At 50.5% G+C, this 24,040-nt stretch overlaps 2 protein-coding genes across 2 annotated transcripts in view; one reads left to right on the forward strand and one right to left on the reverse strand.

Moving 5' to 3' along the window:
- The window catches only part of LOC144943107 (snake venom vascular endothelial growth factor toxin HF-like), a 328,067-nt gene that overhangs the window by 233,565 nt on the left and 70,462 nt on the right, over positions 1-24,040 (reverse strand). The gene's annotated exons all lie outside the window — the stretch shown is intronic.
- LOC144943342 (legumain-like) lies at positions 10,024-20,756 on the forward strand. The gene is made up of 13 exons (XM_078870717.1): positions 10,024-10,167; positions 10,841-10,938; positions 11,173-11,254; positions 13,069-13,154; positions 13,630-13,705; positions 14,134-14,196; positions 14,630-14,696; positions 15,874-15,992; positions 17,200-17,289; positions 17,851-18,078; positions 18,450-18,626; positions 19,078-19,145; positions 20,714-20,756. The coding sequence occupies exons 1-13, from the start codon at positions 10,024-10,026 to the stop codon at positions 20,754-20,756; spliced, it is 1,341 nt and encodes a 446-aa protein (XP_078726843.1).

Below are 24,040 nucleotides of genomic sequence, written 5' to 3' on the forward strand. Positions count from 1 at the left end.
CCGGTGAATGAAAGTAACGAACCGGTAACCGCTTCGAAGTTGAGTTTCAGTCATGGATGCACTCACTTGAGTGCGGCACGCACCGGCGTACAAACCGCACGGCGGCGTGAGGTCTGTGCAAGCCGATTGTGAAGAGAACGCCGTTCAAGTTGACACCATAGACGTCTCCCTCTGTGCGGTCAACCGATCACCGGTTCTTTATCTCATGAGGTTAACAGTGACGGTAACAAAACATCAACAAAGCCGAGCACTGTATGGCATTGGAGTTTCAAAAATCCACATTTTCAACGCTAGTTTATATACAGTCAACTGCGATAAAGCATTTGATCCTCAAAACACAAATCCATTCTTTACACAAACCGTACAGTGTTTTCAATCGATGCTGAACCCAGCATAAAACATTCGGGACATCCAAGATGCATGGACACAGTCCAGTAATAGCCAGGCGAGCAGACATCCCGACATTGATGTCGCCTTTCGCATGCGTAGTGGTCTTGTAACGTCCAGGGCGGTGTGCTGAGAACCTCCTGGTCGAACACATCCCTCTGGGGGTTGTCGTGGTCGTCTGGATGAGCTGGATGATTCATGCGTGGGTTGTCACACACATACATGGGTCTCCACGGGCTGACGGGGCTGGCCCGGGTGAGATGCACTCCGAGCCTAGAAGCTGTGTCAGGATCTTTGACCTTGAACTTTAGAGACACACGGTGACATGTGGGTGAGCGTCTTGTTACCACAATCTGTGGAGTGCACGCCAGGGTTATTATGTGGTTATAGTGATAGGTTTTTACCCTTTCAACTGGTACAAAAACTGACACATTTATACAAGGCATCATGTTTGCAATAACCACAACACAAGCAGTCAAAATGCAAACAAAAAGAAACAACTTTGATAATGATACTGATATGCACTGTCCTGAAAGTTGATTGGTCCACAACCGAGACAGCTTTCTTAGAGCCTAGTCTCCATTGGTGTTGGACCAGATGACGCAAAAAAGGAGGTCTCATAGTGTTATTATGTGGTTGTCGCGTTAGATTCCCAATCGGGAGAAAATGTTGAACTGCTCCTCCCTCCCTTAGGTCGACTCAGCCCAAAGTAAATGAGTACCTGGTGCCGTGTGTAAGTCGACATCAGCGCTGCTGGGACAAAATCTGGCCCAGTCGTGGGGCCGGCCACACCAACCCTTGTGCGTGTTGTGTTGTCATTCAGCGGCGCTTCCTAACAGCACGTGCACAACAGTTTATGAAGGTAATAGTGTGGGATCTTTGTCGAGAAACAATCCCAGTGTATACCTGATTATTTGATTTTTTTTTGATAGATTGATATTTGTACAACCTGCCATATTTCGGATTTATTTCATTAAAATCATTTTTTTGAACACCGCTTAGTTTCTATTTTAAGTGTTAAAGTGTAGGCTTTTATCGTTTTGGTGACTTGATTATGATGAATGCAAGTGATAAATAATTGTGATGGAGGCGGGCGTGACAGTGTAGCGGTTATCAAATCATGCTACACTACAGGATATCTGTGTTTGATTCCTGCCCATGTAAAAGTGGCATCTAAACCTGATCTGGGCCTTTGGGTTAATAAGCACAATGTAGAGCTACAGGTGAGAGAGAGCATCGTCAGAAGTTCTGGCCACATGATCACTTCATGTGCCATGCCAAGTCTTTCCAGATGTATTAACTACTTGCTAACAGAAGTGACAGAATGGCAGTCACTCCATCACAATTGACATGTCTGAGGACCTCCACTGGGGAGATGGAGCGATGAAATCTGCTCGTGTTTCGGTGCTAGGTGGATGGTCACATTGTGGGGAGCGGTAGTGTAGTGGTTATGGTGCTGCGCTATGAACCTGGCGACCTGAGTTCGATTACCGCTCACGGACAAGACCAGTGACGAGTATCTGAACCGGTCGTGGCCCTCCCCTAGGCCGACTCAGCCTCAAGTAAGTACCTGGTGCGCTGGGAGACAAAGACGGTCGGGCTTGATTTTAGCCACCCACCCCCTCGTGTGTGCCGTGCCGGCCTTTAATAGGTGCTCGCTAACAGCACTTGTCCCAACAGTCTGTTAAGGACATACGGACGATCTTTGTCTTTGTGACATCCCCAAACTTTGAGAGAAAGCAGCGCCTTGGGGAGATCCTAGTCCAGCAGTGGATTGATCATGGCTGATGGTGATGAACGGCAAGTGCTGAATAGGAGACCTGTGTGTGTGTGTGCGTGATAGCGAAACCGAGACACGTGTTTTCTTCCACAGTAATGCTGCATTTGCTGCAGAAAAAGGAGACACCGGGCTGGGATGATTGATGTGATGCTGCTGCTGCTACGACTGCCCAGCAGCGCTTCTCTCCGCGTGCATTTCAAGAATTGAAAGGTCAACCGGCAGGACGCCTCATCCCCATTAGAAGAGGCGTCGTGTGGCCGAAGCCGTTCATCCCACACTGCTGATATTTAAATAACCCGCATCCCATCCCAGGCAGAGAGGGACACGTGGCCACTTGCCCACAGAAGCTGTATATAATGTATACAGCATATAGATACACACACACACAAGGGTAAGCCGCATCCCTGCAAATTGATTGCTCACGTCAATGCTGGCGAAAGTCTGCCCACTCGAGGGAGCTCTGAGGAGAAGCCCATCGAGAGGGTTTCTCGGTCTCCACTTTCACACCGGCCTGGCATCTCGGACGAGCTGGGAGTGCCCACAGTTTAGCCCACATCATGTGACCTGCCTTTTGACTCTAATGCTCTCAATTTATACTGCTTGGTGGACACCGGCAGGATGGATTTAAGAAGCCTGCACCATTGTTTCATCTGCTCCTTGTTACGATTTAGCCGCGTGTCTGCAGTGTTCAGAATTCCCCCGCCATCTGGCAATGCGTACGCAGTGTTCACACGCGATCGGCATGCCGTGTCGTCTTGCGAGATAGGATGGCGGGAAAGTCCCAGTGCTGCACACGGACCGCGTCCTGCCCCAATGGGCACAAGTGATGCGTCCCTGCCACGGCATCACGATTTAGGTGCTGCACGGTGTTTCTGCATTCACAGTTATGGGTTTTCACGGCGCTGCCACGCGCCGTAGTCCTGCATACATCCTTGTTCACGTTCTAATCATGGATGCATTGTGTAATGGAAGTTTTCATCGATCTACCAGGCCTTCATTTAAATGTCATAGGCTCACAGCTATTTCAAGCAGGACACATCACACGGATTAGTGTATTGATCTACGTATGTACACTACGGTGCAGGGTATGCTGCCGTTTTGCAATGTTAGCACAGCGGACTTGCACTCCAGGAGCCACTGGTTCAGTCTCCTGGCAAGTGAGTAGAAATGGGCATTGTTTTGTTTTAATCTCCACGCGGGATAATGTGGGCATTCTCATCCTACATCTTCACAGACGTTTCACCACTGTGGAAGAGAAGGCCAAATACCCTCCAGAGAGGCTCTCTCGAGCGCTCTCTCTCTCTCTCTGATGGAGGCCCTTCTGCCAGCAGTGGCATGAGAAGGCAACTGCAGAGGTGCACCTTTAATCAACGCAGCTTTCTATTTACGCGTGCTACTAATGGGTAACTCTTCATATGTCAATGTAAGCGCCTTAGACTAACGCGCTATATAAATCGATGTAAGTTAAAATGCATTCTCATCAAGCTCCATGGTGTAAAGTGCAGTCTACAACTCGTGTCTATTCTCTCTTTCTGGTCACTGTCTATTGAAGAAGGGTCATTGCCACAATGTCGCCTAATATACATGTTTCATTTCAAGGCCACATTGTTATTGACGAACGTGTTGAGTTTTTGTTGTTATATGTGCTTATGCACCAGTGACAATGTAGTATCACCAAATAAGTTACAAATCATGGATGCTCGGATATATGTGGAGCTTCCTGGAGACTGCTTCCAATGATCCCTAGTTCTGGATGAGCACAGATAATCGAACAGGTTTAGCACTTCCAGGAGACGACTTCTGGACAGCGATTCCACAGATAAGCAAGGATAATATAAATAATTGTGCCGCTTCAATATTATACTTATGTGCAGATAAGTGTGGTCATTATTCATATCGAGGTTGTGTTCTGCCTGTCACATCTTACTATTCCAACACAGTTGTCTTCCTTCTCACCAAACCCAAGCGCCCTGTTCAACATATCCCTCGACAACTCGTACAATGCCCTGAACCCCACCCCCCCACAGTTGTCTACGATTTGCCCAATCCAAACCCAAACATCTTGCCCAATTTTATATTTAAACAAAACGTTTTTTTTATTTTACCAGGCAAGGCCTACTGAGCTATGGAGCTCTTTTTCACAAGCGACCTGGCTACAAATGATCGCTCAACGAAGTGGCTTATCATGTGGAAATGTATAGCAGCCAAATACTCGAAACGCACGGGGAGAACACGTAAACTCAAATATAAAGGCGTCAGGGTCGGGATCGAACCTGCGAATTCCTGTATACCAGGTGAGGAAGTTAACATTTAGCCACCGATTGTCCGACGTACACCCAGAACTGAGGTATAACCCAGATCCACCATTTCCATACCCCGATCGGTGAGACCCTCATGCTCGTCTTCATCACATCCGAACTCGATGACGGCAACTCTCTCCACGATGGTCTCTGAAATAAATGATGTCTAACAGATCACCAATTCTTAGGCTCCACAAAAACACTAACAATAGTCCTGACTGTGTGCTTCAGAGTGCCACGGTATGGCACTGCCAACAACGACGTCATACATGTCCTCTACTGTGCCGACATGTAGAGGAGTCTTTTGCTGGGTGGATTTTGGGCCATGTTTTGGCCACGATAATCACGTGGAGCTTCATAAATACGGTAAAACCTAACGCACTCTGACTAACTTATTAACTCGGGGATGACATTTGCAGACCCTTACAGTCATACCCACTCACATTTTGTTACAAAGTTCTAAAATCCACTGAAGTCTAATTGGAAAAACTCCAAAACAGGAGAAAAATGTGGATGCGGCACCTTCTCACAGATGGAAGCTTGACGAGGGAAGATCTGGAAGGATGTTCGGAAAGAAGCTAAGAGGCAGAGAAGGACGATGACACTTGAAGGAAGGAGAGAGACCGGGCCACGTAGAGAAATCAAGAAAGCTCAAGATCGGACAGGATGGATGGAGTTTGAGCCAAATATCTCCCGTTCAATAGACGACCAAACAAGAGACAAGTTATTGCCCTGCCTTCTTCTTTACATACAGGCTTCAACACCAAGCATGTAACTCAAAATGAGCTGGGTCTGGGTAGAAAGCGCCGATCACAAAACGGAGGGGGACACAAAATCCGCGAACAGCAGCAGCAGCAGCATCCCGAGTTCGGCGTGGCAGGGCTGAGTGAAGGGGCGGGAGAGGGGGGGGGATAATTGGGCTCGCATTTAATTCGTATCCACTCAAAGCTGGACTGGAAATTAAGTGGAGGACAGGTCTCTCGACGGCTTGGCAACATACATGAGTAAATTGTCAACGTGACATTCTTGTGCACACATCACGCACTGGCTGTCGACTGTAAAGATCCCGTGCTGCTTTAATGAAACACCAGGTGTGACGCGGCGTGCTTCTTGTTTTTGTTGCACTCTTCATGGCTCACCCATGCAACAATAAACGTACAAAGGATTACGGGGGGTTCGTGCGGGCTTCACGAGACGAACCACGTGCTCCCTGAGGCCACGGGCCAAGCAAAACATTAAACGATGGCCACAGCTTCTCAAATAACGTCACCAAGTGCTCACCATCGGGGAATCTGCGTAGGAACAGGTTAACTCGTTCTTGAATATGTAGTAGAGCAGTACCTGGGGCGCTCTCTGTGTGTGTGTACACATCAGCAGCGTTGACACAAAGGCAGCTGAGCATGCTGCTGCAGTCTGAGACGGGGGTCGTCAACCTGCGGTGACTTGAAATTGGAAAAACAAATTGACTCTTGTTGTTTTGTGTTTGCCGACTGCTGACCATGGGAAGTGCAGTTCGCCATGGGCAGAGGTCAGCAGACCTGCGGATGCGGTGGCTCTTTGAGGACCGCTTGGCGACGTTGTGTTTTCAGGACCATCGCCTCGTGTTCACGTGGCACTGTGGCTATTGGAATATTGAATTGTTTTCCCGAATTCGAAAAATAAAACGTCTCATTGTTTTGGTTGCAGATCCCTGGTGTGAGAGTGCCTGCTGCTTCAATCTTTCAGACTGAAGCAGCGGATCGATGACCTCTGACAGTAGATATATAGACACGCGCACACTGCAGTCGCAAACATCAATACAGTACAGCATTTTGAAACACAACCGTTATACACGCGAATGAGCTGGTGATGCTGCTGCGTTTGCAGTCGTGCACAAATAAAACGCTCAAAACGTTTGTCAATAACACTCCTCGAAAATGATACGAATATATATTTGCTGATGTTCCGGGCAATGGGCCTTCTGCATGACAGAGAAGCCAGACAGATCGAGTAGATAAGAGTTGGAGACTGCACTTACCCCATAGTGCAGAGATAATAATTAAATGAAACACGTTTTCTAAAGAACAGTTCTACATTTGCATATGAATAGTTACCTATTAGTAGCTATTAGGTAACAACCCCTTCAATTAATTATCAAACGTATTACTCAATACACGTATTTGTATTATAAGTACAATTATGAGATGTTACCGGCACATTGCATTATGGGTGGACCTGTTGTCATGATATGTGAACCACATGTAAGTTAATATTGAGCCCTCTGCCAATCCACTGCTGGATGAAGCCCTCCCCATGCCGTATGGGTCATGGTCGTTATATAACCATATATTTCACCACGATGATCAGTGCTGATTGATCAGGGTGGGAGGAACCTGGCAGCATAGAAGTACAGTACAGCTGTGAATTTTGCTGCACTGCCCACTGATGCCCACAGCCTATGGCGATTTGGTAATTAAATATAAATGTGTGTCGACGAACGCGTCTTGGTGATATCCGTGCCTCTGGTCACGCGCGTGACCTTAGATGCACTTTGGACCGAAGTCATGGCAGGGCACGTGCCCGATCACGTGCTTCCGTGGGACTTGAGTGACAAGGAGGCCAGCGGTGCACAAGGCCAGGGGTGTCACCTGTCTGAGTGTGATGCAGACAATCTGGCATCTGTGTTCGGTGGCAGGAATTGATTTGCATCGAGATCTGTTAACTGCACGGTGTTGAACTTCAATGCAGTAAACTGCAGTTTTCATAGACGTGGGCGGACTGAGTTGTGATCGGCCTCGTGTTGACTGAGAAACATGTCCGGGTTTGGTTTGTAGAAGGAGTTTAAGACCCGAACCGAAGCAGAGAATGTGGGATCTAATCTTACTCTACTAATATTAATGGACGAGACACTGTAGGCAATGACCCAGCTACAATAATAGTACTGTGTTATACTTAGAAGCACAGGATGTAAGTGCCGCAATAAATGTTAACCAATTAAAGCTTTTGTTATGTAAACATATATCCAGAATGTAGCCAGTGCTGTCCATTAGTTCAGGTCAAGTCTTGAATTGAGACCAGGATGTCCCGCTGGTTCTCAACCTCAGGACGAGATGTTTGCGCGACGATGAATCTCGACGAGGTGAGACAAAACCAGAGCGCACGTGGTCACGACAAACGAGCCGTGGTCCCGCAGTTCTATGCCCACCTCGGCGAGGTTCGCAATGGTGGCAACCTCTCGGATGTTCCCATGAATCCGCCTGCCAGCCTCCCCTGGCTGCCTCCGAGGTACACAGGCAGGGCATTGCTGGTCACGTGGTGCGCGTGCGTCCTGAGAGCGTCCGCGTGGGCTGGAGCACGTGGGTGTAGAGCGCAGTGTGTCTAACACTCATTACCTGGCGATGCTGCTGCTGCTGCGCTGGCAGTTGTGTAATAGCAGCACAAACAACAACGACAAGAACAAAACACTCAACACGTATTTTTTTCAATAACACTGCCTTAAAATGAAATAGATATAATTGGTGATGTCCCAAGCCCTTCTGCAGAAGAGATCGAGTGGAGACTGCACTTTATACCATGGTGCCCAGATTATAATTATATTTGAAACATTTTGTGGTTAAGTTTTTATATTGGCATAGTTAGCTTTGTGTCATCATTGAGTAACATACAAACCCTTCAATAATCAAAGAAAACTGTATTACTAACTAAACGCATTCGTATTACAAGTAAAATAATAAATTGTGACCTGGCACATACCATTATGGGTGAATCTGTTGTGATGTCAATGAAACGCATATCGTCTAATGTTGAGATCTCTATCAATCCACTGCTAATAAAGCCCTCCCCGTGCCGTGTGGGGGTCATGGTGGTTATATGACCATACTTCACCACGATGGTCAGTGCTGAATGATCAAGGCAGGAGGAACGTGGTCGTGTTTGTGTGTGATGTTTTACGGGGGCCATGGTGTCAATGTCTTCTTCCAGGTTCAGAAACTGTGGATAGAGCACACACACACACCGAACGGTGAGATCTTCATCAATCCATTGCTCACTTACATTTATTAATGCTCAATGGGATTCTCAAGATGCCACGTTATATATATATCTACATATATATTTGTTTAAGGGAAAGCGCTTGCAGGCAATTCGTCTGGGTTGGATTTTCCAGATCTACTCTTTGCTAATGGTGCCATAGGATCTTAAACCCACCAACACCTTCTCGTCAGCCATGGTCAATCCACTCCTGGATGAAAACCTCGCAAAGCCTCCAAGGCCGACTCGTGCAACCACGGCCACGGGATCTTCTTGAGTAGCCACTTATGAGGTGTGTTTAGCTGCACTTAATGAAATGCGCAATATACTCTGACATTCCATTTGTTATCAGCCCAGAACTGTGATCAGTTATTTACTCCGAAGTCGGAAAAAACTAGACGTTACCTATGAATGATGTGTAACAATAAAATGTAAATGAGCAAAGAAAGCAATGTTATAAAGTATACCACTGTGTATAATTAGCGTCATCTTTTGAACAAATGAAATACGTGAGCAGGTGAGAGCACATTTAGACATTGTTTTTTTGCAAGTGAAACCCGGATAAATGAGGCCTTTGATGAATTGCGGTTTCCCCTTCCACGGTGATGTATTTCATTTCCCCCACGGGACAGCAACGTGAAACATCGATAGTTTTTCATTATCAAAATACACTGGACTCAAAAGAAGCAACTACATTATAAAGCTGCCTTCATTAGAACATAAAAAAAGCAATCACTAGGGGATTGCCACGACCCACTCAGACTGTATCACATCAGGGATATTTACTGCGCTTGGAATGCGGCCCCGTGGTTCAGCGGCAGAGCGAGAGACTCGCAAGCGAGAAGGTCGTAAGTTCAAATCCTGGTTGAGGCGTTGAATAAGCTCATCATGTCTCTGGGGTCGATAAATTGAGTACCACTATGAAGGTAAGTCGACGGTGGTTGTCATGTGGTTGGGCTCCTCTCCACTATAGGAATGTCTGTATGTTCAACTTCTTCTGACCTGACCCTATACTGGACATCTGTGAAAAAGAGCTTTATGGCTGTAAAAATACAATGATCACTGCCTCAATGCGCATCTGACTTGTTGCTTTACTGTCGTCGGTTACACAGTGAATATTTGAGCCGCGTGGGTGGTTTGAGTTCGCTTCTATCCCCCCACAGCCTCACCATGAGTTCAAGGTCCGTCATTGTGTCAGCAGCTTTGCTCTCATATTTATACGCCAGGTGCCGGCAATCCATTCCAGCTCCTTTGAGAACAGACACAGGTGAGGCTACGCACTGCACAGGTCCACCTCACTGGCACGTACATCAGCGGTGGGCTCTCCTTGGCCCATGAGTTGTCTAAGGAAGTAACTTGTCAGATTTGGAGGTCGTACGATTCAGATTGGACGTGGGTACAAACCTACGTTTTCTGTTTTAGTTTCATAAAGTGGTTTTGTTTTCTCACGTGAACACATTGGACGTACCAGGGTAGTGTCTGTGATGCAATTGGAATCGTTATGAAAGCGACTCCGCGTCGCGGCGTTTGTGTTGAGCGCAGGGCAACATGAAGTGCACGCTGCTGCTGGCTGCGGTGGCTCTGCTGGGCGCGGGTGTCCACGCATTCACCTTCCAGATGCCAGAGGATGGAGCCGACACGTGGGTCGTGCTGGTGGCCGGCTCCAACGGCTACTACAACTACCGCCACCAGGTAGCCTCCTCTCTGCAACGTAGCCCAGTGCCAGGGCCCCCTCCGGCCTGTGACGTAACAATCCACTCAAGCGTCTACGCACGAGCCAATCTCGTCGCTCCATCTCCACGGTGGACGTCATCTTGGGAACTCTCTTTTTGTAGTTTTTTTTCTCTCCCTTTGGCTGCCGCCAGGCAGCCTTGTTCTCGCCCATGGGCCGTCGTCCCTTCTAGCTGTCACGCGTCCTGCCCAAGCCCAGTCACTTTTCTTCATCGTTGAAACTTCGTCTCTTCACCTGCGTACGCTCTCCAATGCGCGTGTTCCCTTCTGTCTCCCAGCACGCTTGCGAGCACGCAAATTTCTCTCTGTTTATTTACTTCCTTCAGAGCTGTTGTTCGATCCTCTTCATCAGTGTCCACATTAAGTGATGATCTTTGCTGGTTTGATTGGTTTCTGGGTCGAGCCTGGTTGCATCATACGTAGTGGATCTTACACGTACATTATGAGCCTCTTCCTACTTTGTGCAACAATAATAATAATAGTAGAGACGTGGCTAGGTGACTATTGGCACTTCATGCCACAGCTTTACCAGCCGGCCGCCCGTCCGCGTGCCAGGCTCAGACTCGCCGCGCTTGCGAGTTGAGCCGCCGCTCTCAGGCCCTCACCGTCTGCCATTGTCTCTGTGTCGCGCCAGGCGGACGCGTGCCACGCGTACCAGATCGTGCACAAGGCAGGAGTGCCCGACGAGAGGGTCATCGTCATGATGTACGACGACATCGCGGACAGCGACGAGTGAGTGACAACCCCGGCGCGCGCTGACTCAACAGCCACTCGCGGACACCGAATCTCATTGTCGCCAACACTCATCAACCCCGATTGACACCAGGGCTACAACTGCTGCTGCCATCACCTTCACAACCCCAGCTCCACCACCCACTCACACCTTGCCCTTTCATGTCTCCTACCCTTTCTGTCGCTAACCCACGTACCCTCCACCATATTCTACCCACCCCACCCTCTCCACAGAAATCCAACCAAGGGCATCATCATCAATAAGCCCAAGGGGCCTGATGTTTACAGTGGAGTTCCCAAGGACTACATTGGAGAAGTGAGTGCTTTTGTTCTGTATATACCTCTGGCTGTCCATGCTATAATTTGTTATAGAAAGCGCTGTTAGTTATCTATTGTCAAGGCCCACACAACACAGACTGGACCGTCTGGTTATCCACATTGTGTTGTCGGCCACCACACTCAAGGTCAAAACAACTTCTCAAATTGCTCTTTCTTCGCACTGCTCTACTTTGGGATTCCCTCCCCCCGTCATCTCTTTCCCCAAGTTTGTGCCCTCGCTCTTAGCCTCGCTCTTAGTCTCGCTCGAGAAACGTTATCGCCTCTCAGCTATTGTGCCCTCAACAGCGTCGCTGTGCCGTATGCCTTACATGGTGCACATTTTGCCAAATTTGAAAAATGACACGCAAATCACCCGATTGCAATCTGCACGGCAAAATCGTTGCCCCCTACTGAGAAAACTTTGGCAGGACCCTCCTGCAAAAGTGTCATGAGACTCGGTGAGGATCTCCCGGGTAAACAAGCGTAGTAACAGTTCCTATGTAAATCGTTGCCTTGGAATGGTGTCTTGTTGTTGACCAGGGCTGGGATAAGCTTGCGTCCCGCTCGTCTCACGTGAGGGGTTAGAACCGCCCGTTGGGAGATTCCCAAATGTCTCGCTCGCTGGAGACAATGAGACCGAGCACCCGATATTTTGATTTGATTCGAATTGATTTTAAATGCCAAGCCTGAGAAAATGACTTAAATTAGCCACTTGTTTTTGATCGTGTTTTACCTCAACATTTGGGTTTAACTGGATTTTATACACATATATAAATAAACATACATTAAATAACAAAAACAATTAAAGCAAATGTTCAGTAGAGTACTGCCCCAATGTCCCACACAGAGCAGCCGCGCGCGAAAGATATTTATAAACTCTTACTCGCCTGGCCTCGCTTGGCCTTGTTCGCTTATTAAACAGAGATCGCCACATTAAAATTTAAGGTCAATTCTGCCTACGGCGAGCGCCTAACCTCCCGCTGCTGCAGCGCGTTCCATCAATGACTGTCACGACTGGCACAGGTAATAAATAACAACACAGCCTCTGCAGGCAACATTGCCTCTCCTCTGAGAAGTGGACCATTTATTATCACTTTGGAACAACATTTCAAGGGCAGGCACAGGAAGTAACCATTGCTCTCATATGCAGAGTGGGTGGAGAAAGTGCTGCCTCTACTTTGTGTGGGCCAGAGGTCACTTGAAGGTGATCTGAGAAGTAGCTCTTGAGATATCCACTTCCCAGGGTCATCCTCAGTGCTGTTGACCATACTTCTCCACGCTGGTCAGTGCCGGTGGGTGAAGGGGGGAAGCCCAGGACCGCTTCAGATATCACTCGCCACCAACATCAGCCATGGCTAGGAATCGAACTCAGATCGCCGGGTTCGCAGCGCGGTGTGCTAACCACAGCACCATCACTCCACAAATAAATGTTACATTAGCAACAATTTGCCGAGCAAGTAAGGAGCGCCGCCTTCTACTCTGTGTGGACCAAAGGTCACTTGAAGGTGATCAGTGGTAGCTCTGTGATATCCACGTCCGTGAGCCGCTCTCCGGCGCCAAGGGCTGGCTGCACTGCACTGTGTTCGTCTGGTGGCGGGATGCCCATAGCACAACCGGCATGAAATTGTGGAAACGAAAAAACATGTATCGGTACAGAACAATGTTTCAGGACAGTCCTGCCTCATGGGCTGTTTGACCAATTTCAAAAATCGTTGTTTCTGAACGAGTTCTGTTGAAATCCACCAACCCTGCCTGGCCGCTGAGCACTGCTGCTGTTCCTTACCCTGGCTTGGCCGCGTTGCGCTCGCGCAGAACGTCACTCCCCAGGTGTTCCTGTCGGTGCTGAAAGGGGACGAGGCGGGTGTGCAGGGCAAGGGCTCTGGCAAGGTGCTCAAGAGGCGAGTGCACAGCGCCCGCTCTTCACGTGATGGACGATGCGTTGAGATGTCTTCGTTTTCTGCAGACACGCACACACATTTTGACTTAGACACAAAGACAAATCTCCCCCGTATAGCCTTAACAGACCTTTGGGCAAGTGCTGTTAGTGAGCAACGATTAAGGCCGGCACGGCACGCCAGGGGGTGGGTGGGCAGCACCACTCCCGGCTGCCTTCGTCTCCATAGTGGCGATGCTTACACACTGCACCCGGTACTCATTTGAGGCTGAGTTGACATAGGGGAGGCCCTGGACCGGTTAAGATAATCGTCACTGGTGTTCGTGGTGACCGTGAACGGGAATCGAACTCGGGTCGCAGGGTTCGTATCACGGTGCGCGCTAACCGCTGCACCACCGCTCCCCACACGGACACAGGACACATTCGTTGTATATACAAATTGTGAATCCTCATTAATTTTTTTTTCATGTCGCCCGCAGTGGCCCCAACGACCACGTGTTCGTGTATTTCACCGACCACGGAGCTCCGGGAATCATCGCCTTCCCCAGCGACGAGGTAGCGGCTCATCGATGAAGAGCGCGTCGAATGGTTGCACGCCGCTTCACGGCGGCGGCGACTCTGTCCTGTCACGCACGTTGCGTTTGTATGGAGTCATCAGCTCGGATGCCCCTTGATGGCTGAGTGTCGATGGTTAGAAGCTACTGGTAGATCATCTCTTACTCTGTCCCATCCTGTCCTCCATGCTCCGAATCTCTCACATGTCCACCTGCCCACATGTCCACCTGCTCGCCTGGCTGACACTCGCTGGTTCTCAGGGTCGTGCTTCCATTCATGATGAACACGACAGCGAACCCATTCCGCGAGCCGAGCGACTGTTGCGTGTGGCGTCCCGCCGTGATGTTGCGTGTGTCCCGCCGTGATGTTGGTGATGCACGGCCGCTCAGATAGTTCCTAACGGCGATTCTCCCCACCGTCTCCATCAGCTGAGTGTGGACGACCTGAACAAGACGATCCAGTACATGTACGACAACAAGATGTACTCCAAGGTGAGCCTTGCACACAACTGTGTTTTACAACTCTACGTTTAACGTATTTTGCGACCTTAAAATGGGAAATACATAATAGGCGATGACCCTTCTGTAGAAGGGGCTATCATAACATATAGAAGATACAGATTATAATAAGACATTTTGAATGATTACATTTATCTAAACTCATTATCGCTGCATTCATTTAAACTGTCAACGGGAGTATTTGGCGCGTTATCTGGTCGCACTGCGCGTTGTTCGGCACGTTGTCCGACGTTTCGCCCCGCGTGCTGGCAGCTTCTTCGGGAACTGAATGTCTGCGTGTCTGGTAGCTGCTTGAACCTAGAAACAAACGCATCAGACTGCGAGCACAGCACGGCTGTGGGAAGTCACGCGGGGGCGTGAGGCTCTGCTCGGTGTCGTGACGAGGCCGACGTGTCCCCTGCTGCAGATGGTGATTTACATCGAGGCGTGCGAGTCCGGATCCATGATGGAGAACCTCCCCGCTAACATCAATGGTGACCGCCACGAACACCTCCCCCTCGTTCACAATCGTTGAAAAATTCTCGTCCCGTGCGCATCGAGGAGGTGTCGTACCCTGGCCCACCAGGAGAACGCGGTAGAACAAACACGCCGACCTCCCCCGGTTCCGTCTGAATGGGATAGGGCAGTGGTCTTCACTCATTTTCAGCGGGGCAGCCACTGTCGCCGATTAGACATCACCAGCGTGAGGGCCGCTACACTATTTGGAACCATTGTGGGGTTGACAGCAGCACGATGATGACGATGATGACGGGGGGTGTTGTCACTCTTTGTGCATTGTCGGGGGCCGCCAGTGCAATGAAGAACACTCGGATATAGAGCGTTTCCCCCTCGCACGCCTGGGCTTTCCCAGGGTGCTTCCGTCTCACCGTGTCGCTGCCTTCCCGCTCGTTTGGTTCCTCGCACCTCTGAGTCGTTCTCTCGCCACGGGAGTGAGCGCGTTGAAACTATTATTCGGCGTTTGTCAAAGGCAACTGAGTATAAGCTCGCGTGGATACCCTCACACGGAGAGAGCCAGAGACACAGCGCTGCCCAATGGACGATTGAAGCCCGGAGATAAATCCCTCGTGGGATCGCCGAATCCCTTCATCTACAGGCGCGTGGGGCCCTCTCATGGGCCGGCGCAAACTGCAGGCGTGCGGAGACGCAGAGAGGCCGTATACTGAGGCACACAGACCCGCAGAGAAACCCACAGATTCTCAGAGGCACCGATATCCTCGTTCATTATCACGAGCGAAGGGATTGTTGGTTATTCACTGTGTTGCAGTTACAAATCGAATTTGGCTGTGATGGCAGATGACGGTGACTAGGAGATGTTAACTACCTCGCCTGGTATGCAGGAGGTCGGGCGATCGACCCTGACGCCTGCTGTACACTTGGAGTTTGCGTGTCTCTCTCCCCGTGGTCACGTGGATTCTTCTCCCGGCTCCTCCGGTTTTTCCCCCTCCACATTTAGAATGAACGCGCGTTTAGAATATTTGGCTGCGACAAATTTCCACGTGACGAGAAGCCACTTGGTTGAGCTTTCATTTGTGATGGCCAGGCCGCTTCTGAAAAAAGGGGCTGTACAGCTGAGTGGTGCCTTACCTGGCAAAATGAAACTAAATTAGGAAACGAAACGGTACAAATGTTCTCACCCACGTCCCACCGCAGTCTACGCCACGACCGCTGCCAATAGCGAGGAGTCGTCGTACGCCTGCTACTACGACGACGAGAGGCAGACCTACCTGGGAGACGTGTACAGCGTCAACTGGATGGAGCACAGTGACCAGGTTCCCGCTCACCACCCACTCACCCCGCTCACCACCCACTCACCCCGCTCACCACCCACTCATCTCGCTCACCACCCACTCATCTCGCTCACCACCAACTCACCCCGCTCACCACCCACTCACCCCGCTCACCACCCACTCATCTCGCTCACCACCCACTCATCTCACTCACCACCTACTCATCTCACTCACCACCCACTAATCCCACTCACCACCCACTCACCCCACTCACCACCCACTCATCTCGCTCACCACCCACTCACCCCGCTCACCACCCACTCATCCCACTCACCATCCACTCACCACCCACTCATCCCACTAACTATTCACTCATCCCACTCACCACCCACTCATCCCACTCACCACCCACTCACCACCCACTCACCCCACTCACCACCCACTCATCCCACTCACCATCCACTCACCACCCACTCATCCCACTAACTATTCACTCATCCCACTCACCACCCACTCATCCCACTCACCACCCACTCACCACCCACTCACCCCGCTCACCAGCCACTCACCCCACTCACCACCCACTCATCCCACTCACCACCCACTTCCCCGTTGTAGCCTTGACAGGCTGCAGGGTAAAGTGCTGTTAGCGAGTAGCACCTATGAAGGCAAGCACGGCACACGAGGGAGTGGGTGGCCAGCACCACGTCCGACCGCCTTTGTCTCCCTAGTGGCGATGTTTACGACCACACCAGGTACTCATTTGAGGCTTAGTCGACTTAGGGGATCCCCAGGACCGGTACACAGAAACGAACTCGGGTCGCCGGGTTTTATTACGCAGCTCGCTAACCGACCCCCGCACCTCCGATTGGCGCGGTTGGCTCATCGGAGGTGCGCAAAAAGTTCAACAGACAGCATTCCCTTGCCATTCGCGGGGGTTAGGTTCCTGAAAACTCACGTGATTGCCAAAACCCTCGAGGTATTGGAGTATATACGTACAATACCCCCATACATACGTTCACTGCCGTGTACGTATTGCTATTGTTGTGTTGATGGTGATATTAGACTAATTTGAAACAATATGCGAACCCACTAAAACAAGTTCATTTTGAAGGGTCACTGGCTGCTAAATAAAAAAGGGAAAACTTTAATGCCACGAAAACAATATCTGCAATTTTTTTAAAGAAAAATATAATATACTGATGATACAATGATGGTGGTGATTAACGATGACGATGGTGCCTTGCAGGCGGACCTGACCAAAGTGAATCTGAACGAGCAGTACGAGGTCGTGAAGAAGAACACCAACACCAGCCACGTCATGGAGTTCGGTGACAAGGTACGGCGCCGAGTTGCCTCCCCCGATAAGTAAGACCAGGGAAGAGTCCAGATTTGTACCGTACGTAGCCAACCGTGCCCATCGCAGGTGCGGGGGAAGGACAAACTAAAAGCAAAAAATAAGTTCTAAAGAAATTCGTTTTCAATTTAGACTTGCATCGAAATCCGCGAGAGCGCCGATGCTGTTGGTGGGAAAGTTGTAATGGAATGTTTGATTGCGTGCAAAATGCCAAAATCCTGTTGTTGAAACTGTCGACTTTGTGCAAGCCTATCGGCGAGAGTTGTCGGTGGACTCTTCATTTCATCACTTTGACGCGGCTGAAAGCAAAATCGGGATGAAATTGGGTCAACAGACACAAACACAGCACGCCACGAGACGAGAAAGAAGAATCCAACCCGTTACAGGCAGCCGCAATCCGACAATCGTCGCTGTTTCCGCGCAAAGATTTCCATGCCGATGCGCAAGCGCGAAAAAAACAACGACGGCAACCCCCAAGTAGCGACACGTGCTTCTTTGTCTATCGCCCCGCCCCTCACCCCCCACGTGACCCCGACGTCACAGTCCATCTCCAAGCTGATGCTCATCGAGTTCCAGGGACAGAAGCAGCAGCGCTCGCCGCGTGCGCTGCCCCCGGCGGCGGCGGGCGGCACGTGGCCGCCTCGCGACGCCGTGGCCAGCCCCGACGTGGTGCTCGCCACGCTCTCGCGCAGGCTGCAGCAGCTGCAGCAGCACGCCGACGGCGACGCGCAGCAGACGCGGCTGCTGCAAGAGATCGACGCGCAGATGCAGGTCCGGTCGCACACGCACGCGCGCACACGCACACGGCACACACACGCACGTGCACACACACACGTGCACACACATCACGCGCACACACACGTGCACATACACACGTGCACACACACACACGTGCACACACACACGTGCACACACACACACACGTGCACACACACACACGCACGCGCGCTCCAGCTGTGTCCCCTGAACGCCTACCCACTCACTTGCATACGGACCTACTCGCCGACCAATGCGCCTACATTGGTAAGGGGAGGAAAGTGTGAGATGAGTGTGTGTTGAGTGGTGGGTGAGCGACCGGAGCGGGGTGGTGGTGGTTGGTGGTGGTGGGGGAGGGGGAGCAGCTGACGTCCGTCGTTGTGCAGGCGAGGCGTCTGATCCGCGAGTCGGTGGAGCTCATCGTGGAGCTGTCGACCGCCACGGCGGAGCAGGCGAGCGCCGTGCTCAGCGGCTCCCCGCGGCCGCGTCTCACGCAGCACGCGTGCTACCGCGCCGCCACGCGCCACTTCAAGACGCGCTGCTTCAACTGGAACACGCCGCTGGTACGGAGACGTCCCGTGAGCCGTGAAGCTCTCTCTCACTCACAGGTGGCAGTCGGGGCGGGTCAGAAAGGCAAACGATGCAGAGCATGGCGGGAGGCCGCTGCGATGGTTATTTCCCTCCGACGCGATGTTTGTTTCCCACGGCGAGCGGAGTGAAACGTCGGACACCATGTCAAACAATTCACAGTGCAACTCAAAATGTATCAACCCTAGGAGACACAAAACTCCATACCCACGCGGTTAGCAAAGTGGTATGCCGAGGGACAGCCGTGGATACATAAATACGGCGGATGTGGCTAAACTTGGTTGGCAAGGGATTGCTGCAGCTTTGCGATTCATTTGTAGCGCTGCAGCACAGCGACGTTGACTTGTTGATCTACTTCCCGTGCGCGATGCGAAGTCGCTTGAGATTAACAGCGCCTGCGATGAAACCCCTCCTTGTGGCGCGCAGTACGAGCACGCCCTGCGCTACGTCTACACCTTGCTGGGCATGTGCGAAGAGCGCATCCCCCTCGCCAGGTGAGTGAAGGGGGCAAATCACGGATCCGCGTGAAGAGGAAATCAGCGTTCGATGTTTGGCCGAAGGGTTACCCAGTCTAGATTTGCAGCTTTCGTGACTGCAAGAATTCATACACTTAGGTTTTTTCGGTAAAGTCACGTAGGTAAAAAAGTAAATAATACAAATAAATAATAAAATATTATAAATTATTGAAATAAAATAATAAATCACGACGTTTCGGAGGCAACACAAGCTTCCGTCTTCAGGTGGAACCGTCACAGCACAATTGCTGTATCAAGTAAAGAGGCAGTCTGCCTGTACGTGCACGAGACTCCAGCGTGATCCATGCGTGAGACTCCAACAGAGGTGGTGGATCTGGACATTTCCCAAACGAAGGGGTGGAGGGCTGTCCTGAAATGTAAGGCGTTTTAAATAGGGGCACGCATTATATATGGACGTAGTGCGTTTCTGTTCCTGGTAAACATCACTGCAATGTCATTTGTTTGGGTCTCAAGGGGTGCGTGGGTGGGACGACTGCCCCAGTTGCTCCCCCCCGCCACGGCCCGTGGATCTGCCACTGGACTCCATGAGGCTATCGCACAGCCCTCTGCAGTGCTCGCACGTCACACCGCATGGAGTTCGATGGCCGACGTTTCGCTCCATGTGCTAATTGAGGAAGTGGAATGAGTAGCTCACTTTCTCCCTTCATTGAGCTGCTCGGTTGCGGTTCAGTTCCATGAAGAAGCTCCCAGCACGCGGAGCGAAACGTCTGACATTGTGACGAACAACGCGCGTTACTAGTCGAGAACGCCACGGACAACTGTACAGCACAACCACAAACACTTACGCGGTAGGATTCATCGTTTTAAAGAAATCATCTCCACACCATGAGTGGTGTTGCTGCAACCATTCTCCCAGTCTTTCACAGCAGGTTCGAGATGAGAGGGAATGCGAAGGGCAAAATTTACTCATTCACACCTTTGGGTTCACATCATTATCAGCCTTTAATAATCCACTGCTGGATGGAGTCTTCCCCCGAGCCATCATCATCATCATATTTCATGAACCTGCAATGTGACATTCCACATAGCGGCTGCATGCGAGCTGACGTCATTTCTCCATCTCCTCAGCAGACATACTCTCGGTTGCTTCCAATCCGACCACTTTTCAAATATTAATTCAGGCTCTGACATTTCATATCGCGGACGAGCCCCCCAGAAAGTGTCACAACTTTAATTAACATTTTAAAAATGACTGCTTCATTTTCCACCCCATAACCAGAATCATTGTTGGTTTAAGTAATAATTTTACTTACAATTTTAACACGCATTTAATCACATCCTGCCCAAGCCAACCTTACTGTTCTATCACGGTTAGAATGACGTCCTTAATCTGCCATATTTTCTCTGATTCCATTTCAACTCCCACAGTACTTGGCGTTTAATGGACCTTAATGTTTTGATGAAGATGTGAACATAGTTGGCAGCGGGGTGGTGGTTTGTAAAGTATGACTCGGTGTGTTTCATGGGGGGGGGGGGCACAGAAGTCGAGGAGAATGAACGTGTCGTTCTTGTCTGCCCCTCTGCAGCATGCTGCGGGCCATGGACAAGGTGTGCAACGCTGTGGCCTAGCGACGTCGCCCTCCGTGCCAGAGTCGCCGCAAGCGGCGGCAGCAGCAGCAGCAGCACCACCACGTGTCCGAAGAAAAATAAAGTGCACACCGCCCTCATTACTACACTGACGAAATGAGCGCAACGTGATTGTTTTGTAATTTGCAAGTGTATTTTTTTTTAAAACATTATCAATAAAAAATTAGATTTGAGGATGTGTTCGTTGTACTTAAGCGTATGACCGCAGCGTTCCATCGTATGCACTTGCGTGGAGGCCACTATTGACTCTGGTACTGCTGTAGATACTTTTAAAATATATCACTATTTTTGTGCTCTCTGTGCCACTTCGTGGGACAAATCACCTTCGCACAAATCTCACAGAGCAGTGGCAACGAGGATGTCAGCAAGAGCTTTTCACAGAACCTTGGAAAAAACCCTCTTAAGTTGCCTTTTATACATTTTTTTATTTCTTAGAATTGAAATTTAGCCAAGGTGAAAACCCAACCTTTAGTGATTTTGTTTATGCAGACAGAGGTGATCGGGCTGAGATCATCAATCCACTCCACTTGAGACCCCAGTTTAATTACAGGCGTCTGCCCGGATTCCAATTCAGTTTATCCACCGTGCCACCTCCTCTGATTGAGCACGGTTGGCTACATACGGTGCGAAAGAAGTTCAACACACATACATACAGCTCAGCGCTCTGACCTCTGAACCACCCGGCCACCTCTGAGCTCTAAACCATTCTCGGCCTCTCTCACTCCCAACTCACAAACATTCACGAACGTGCATGAAGCAGCGTGTGGGTGCACCGCGGTAAAACAACCCCTCTTACTGATATGGCGTCAGGAGACCTTCACGCAGATGCAGCTTGACAAAGAGCTGACATGTACAATCATTGTCAATGAAATGAAAGAAAGATGGTAAGGTTAACTCAAAGTTGCAATATCGTTGCCACTCAAAGGTATATTGGCTAAGGGCAGTGATTCCCCCAATAGGTCCCCGCATCTCGGATTACAGAGCTGATGGCTGTAGCTTAGCAACCCAAGGGCCTGTCACTGTGAGGGACCCACACGCTTTGTCCATTCTGAGTTTATAATTACCAGAACCAATACAGGCACTCCTCTACTTACGAATGAGTTAGGTTCCAGTGGTCTGTTCGTAAGTCCAACTTTAATCGTGTCAATTCCAAACGTTGTACGGCATGTACACTAAACACGGAGAATGGTTTTAAAAGTCGTATAATCTCCTGTCGATGTAGATGCCACTGGTTCTTTACGTTCTACAGATGTAGATGCCACTGGTTCTTCACGTTCTACAGATGTAGATGCCACTGGTTCTTCACGTTCTACAGATGTAGATGCCACTGGTTCTTCACGTTCTGTAGATGTAAATACGCACTACAATGACAATAGTTTAAAGCGATTGAAGCATGTTTTATATTGGGGGAGGGGGGGGCAGAGCTTTGTGACGTCATATTTGAGGGGGGTCTGACTTTTTATGACGCCGTGTGACGAGGGAGGGGGGGTCAAAAATCGTCCAAAATCGCGTGACGTCATTTATGGACGGCCCCTAATCCACCTTCGTGCGAGCAGAGTCGTCATTGTGGTGAGATGCCAGCAGCGGTGTGAGCAGGCAGATGACAGGAACAACACACGCACGCACACACGCACCTGCTGTTCGATACCGGGGAAGCGAAATCCACGTCAGTGTCCAGTGTCAATGCCCCACGTCTCCGTCAGTGTCAATGCCCCACGTCTCCGTCAGTGGCAATGCCCCCACGTCTCCGTCAGTGGCAATGCCCCCACGTCTCCGTCAGTGGCAATGCCCCCACGTCTCCGTCAGTGGCAATGCCCCCACGTCTCCGTCAGTGTCAATGCCCCCACGTCAGTGTCCAGTGTCAATGCCCCCACGTCTCCGTCAGCCACCGTCGTCACCGCGCACCCCCCAGATTGGTGAAGTATGGCGCGACAACCCCCACGACGCGCGCAGCACGGGGAGGCGCTCATCCGGCCAGTGGACCGACACATTCAGTCAAATGTTTTCCTGCTTTCATTACCCCCCCACCCCCACTTTGCTCAAGAAGGTCTCACAAGTGATGTCACCACATCTACGCCTCTACTTAAGGAACGATACAGGAGGATTTTTACACAAATCTGGCTGTCGCCTGATGAAGCCAGTTGTAATTACTGGCGAAACGTCGTACTCAGATGGTAAATGTTGTGGCTTGGCTCTCCAATACATCGGTGCTGCTGTACTAGTATAATATACTATACACTACACACTACACTACACAATACACTATACACTTGTGCTGTACTAGTGACGAATTGGCACGTTCTGTTTACGTGACAACCCTTACTAGTTGGCTGTGTCGGGTGGTGGCGGGTTTAACGACACATTTATTTACGTGATTCAACCCCAAAAAAGCCCATCATGGACATTCCCAATCAGCTTCGAGGCATCCACTTTGTCGCAATCGGTGTCCACAAGGGGGCGATGCAGCCTCAGGAACAAAACGATTGGCGACATCAAAATCAGCTCTGGGGGTGCGGCAGCCGGCCCAGTGGGTAGCCCAACACTGCGACTGGACACAAACCTCGTGGTGGTTGTCAAGGGGGCCCCAGCTCGTAGCTGTGGCCACCGGGGCTGGGTGGTGGTGGTGGCGAGGCACCCCCCTGTCCCTCGCTCGTGACGCCGCTGGTTTGCGACTGGCACTGGAAGTTGCTGACACGGAACGCCGAGTGCCAGAATCAGGCGCAGCTACGAAACGTCTCGCTCGCAGCGCTGCCGGTGGAAGCGCTGCCACTCGAGGGAGCCCTGGAGAGGCGACTACCCACACTCCACCCCGCCCACACTCCACCCCGCCCACACTCCACCCCGCCCACACTCCACCCCACCCACGCTGTACCCCACCACGCTGTACCCCACCACACTTTACCCCACCCACGCTTTACCCCACCCACGCTGTACCCCACCACGCTGTACCCCACCACACTTTACCCCACCAGTGTACCCCACCACACCTTATCCCACCACACTCTACCCCGCCACACGCAACGTGATTAAGCAGCGACTCTGTGTGGGATATCCTTTCACTTGACACTGATGGGTGGACAGAGACGACGGGATGTGGTTTATGAAAACCGCTTCATTGTCCAGTGCGCTAACCCATCACACCACTGCAACGACCTCAAAGACTTCCATTTATTCAGGGAATACATTGAAGTCTACACGTACAGCCTTACTAATTCGACACACAACCTAACAGGCATCACAGACAAGTAATCATGCTCGGTTTATTG

This window comes from Lampetra fluviatilis, chromosome 30 (assembly GCF_964198595.1).
Source record: "Lampetra fluviatilis chromosome 30, kcLamFluv1.1, whole genome shotgun sequence".
NCBI classification, from domain to species: Eukaryota; Metazoa; Chordata; class Hyperoartia; order Petromyzontiformes; family Petromyzontidae; genus Lampetra; species Lampetra fluviatilis.

What these genes read in the sequence shown, in the direction of transcription:
- LOC144943342 (XM_078870717.1), top strand. Translation starts at nt 10,024, where the DNA reads ATGAAGTGCACGCTGCTGCTGGCTGCGGTGGCTCTGCTGGGCGCGGGT. An exon ending in TCGCCTTCCCCAGCGACGAG is followed by an intron (nt 13,706 to 14,133) that starts GTAGCGGCTCAT and finishes CGTCTCCATCAG; the next exon opens with CTGAGTGTGGACGACCTGAA. An exon ending in GAGCGCATCCCCCTCGCCAG is followed by an intron (nt 19,146 to 20,713) that starts GTGAGTGAAGGG and finishes GCCCCTCTGCAG; the next exon opens with CATGCTGCGGGCCATGGACA.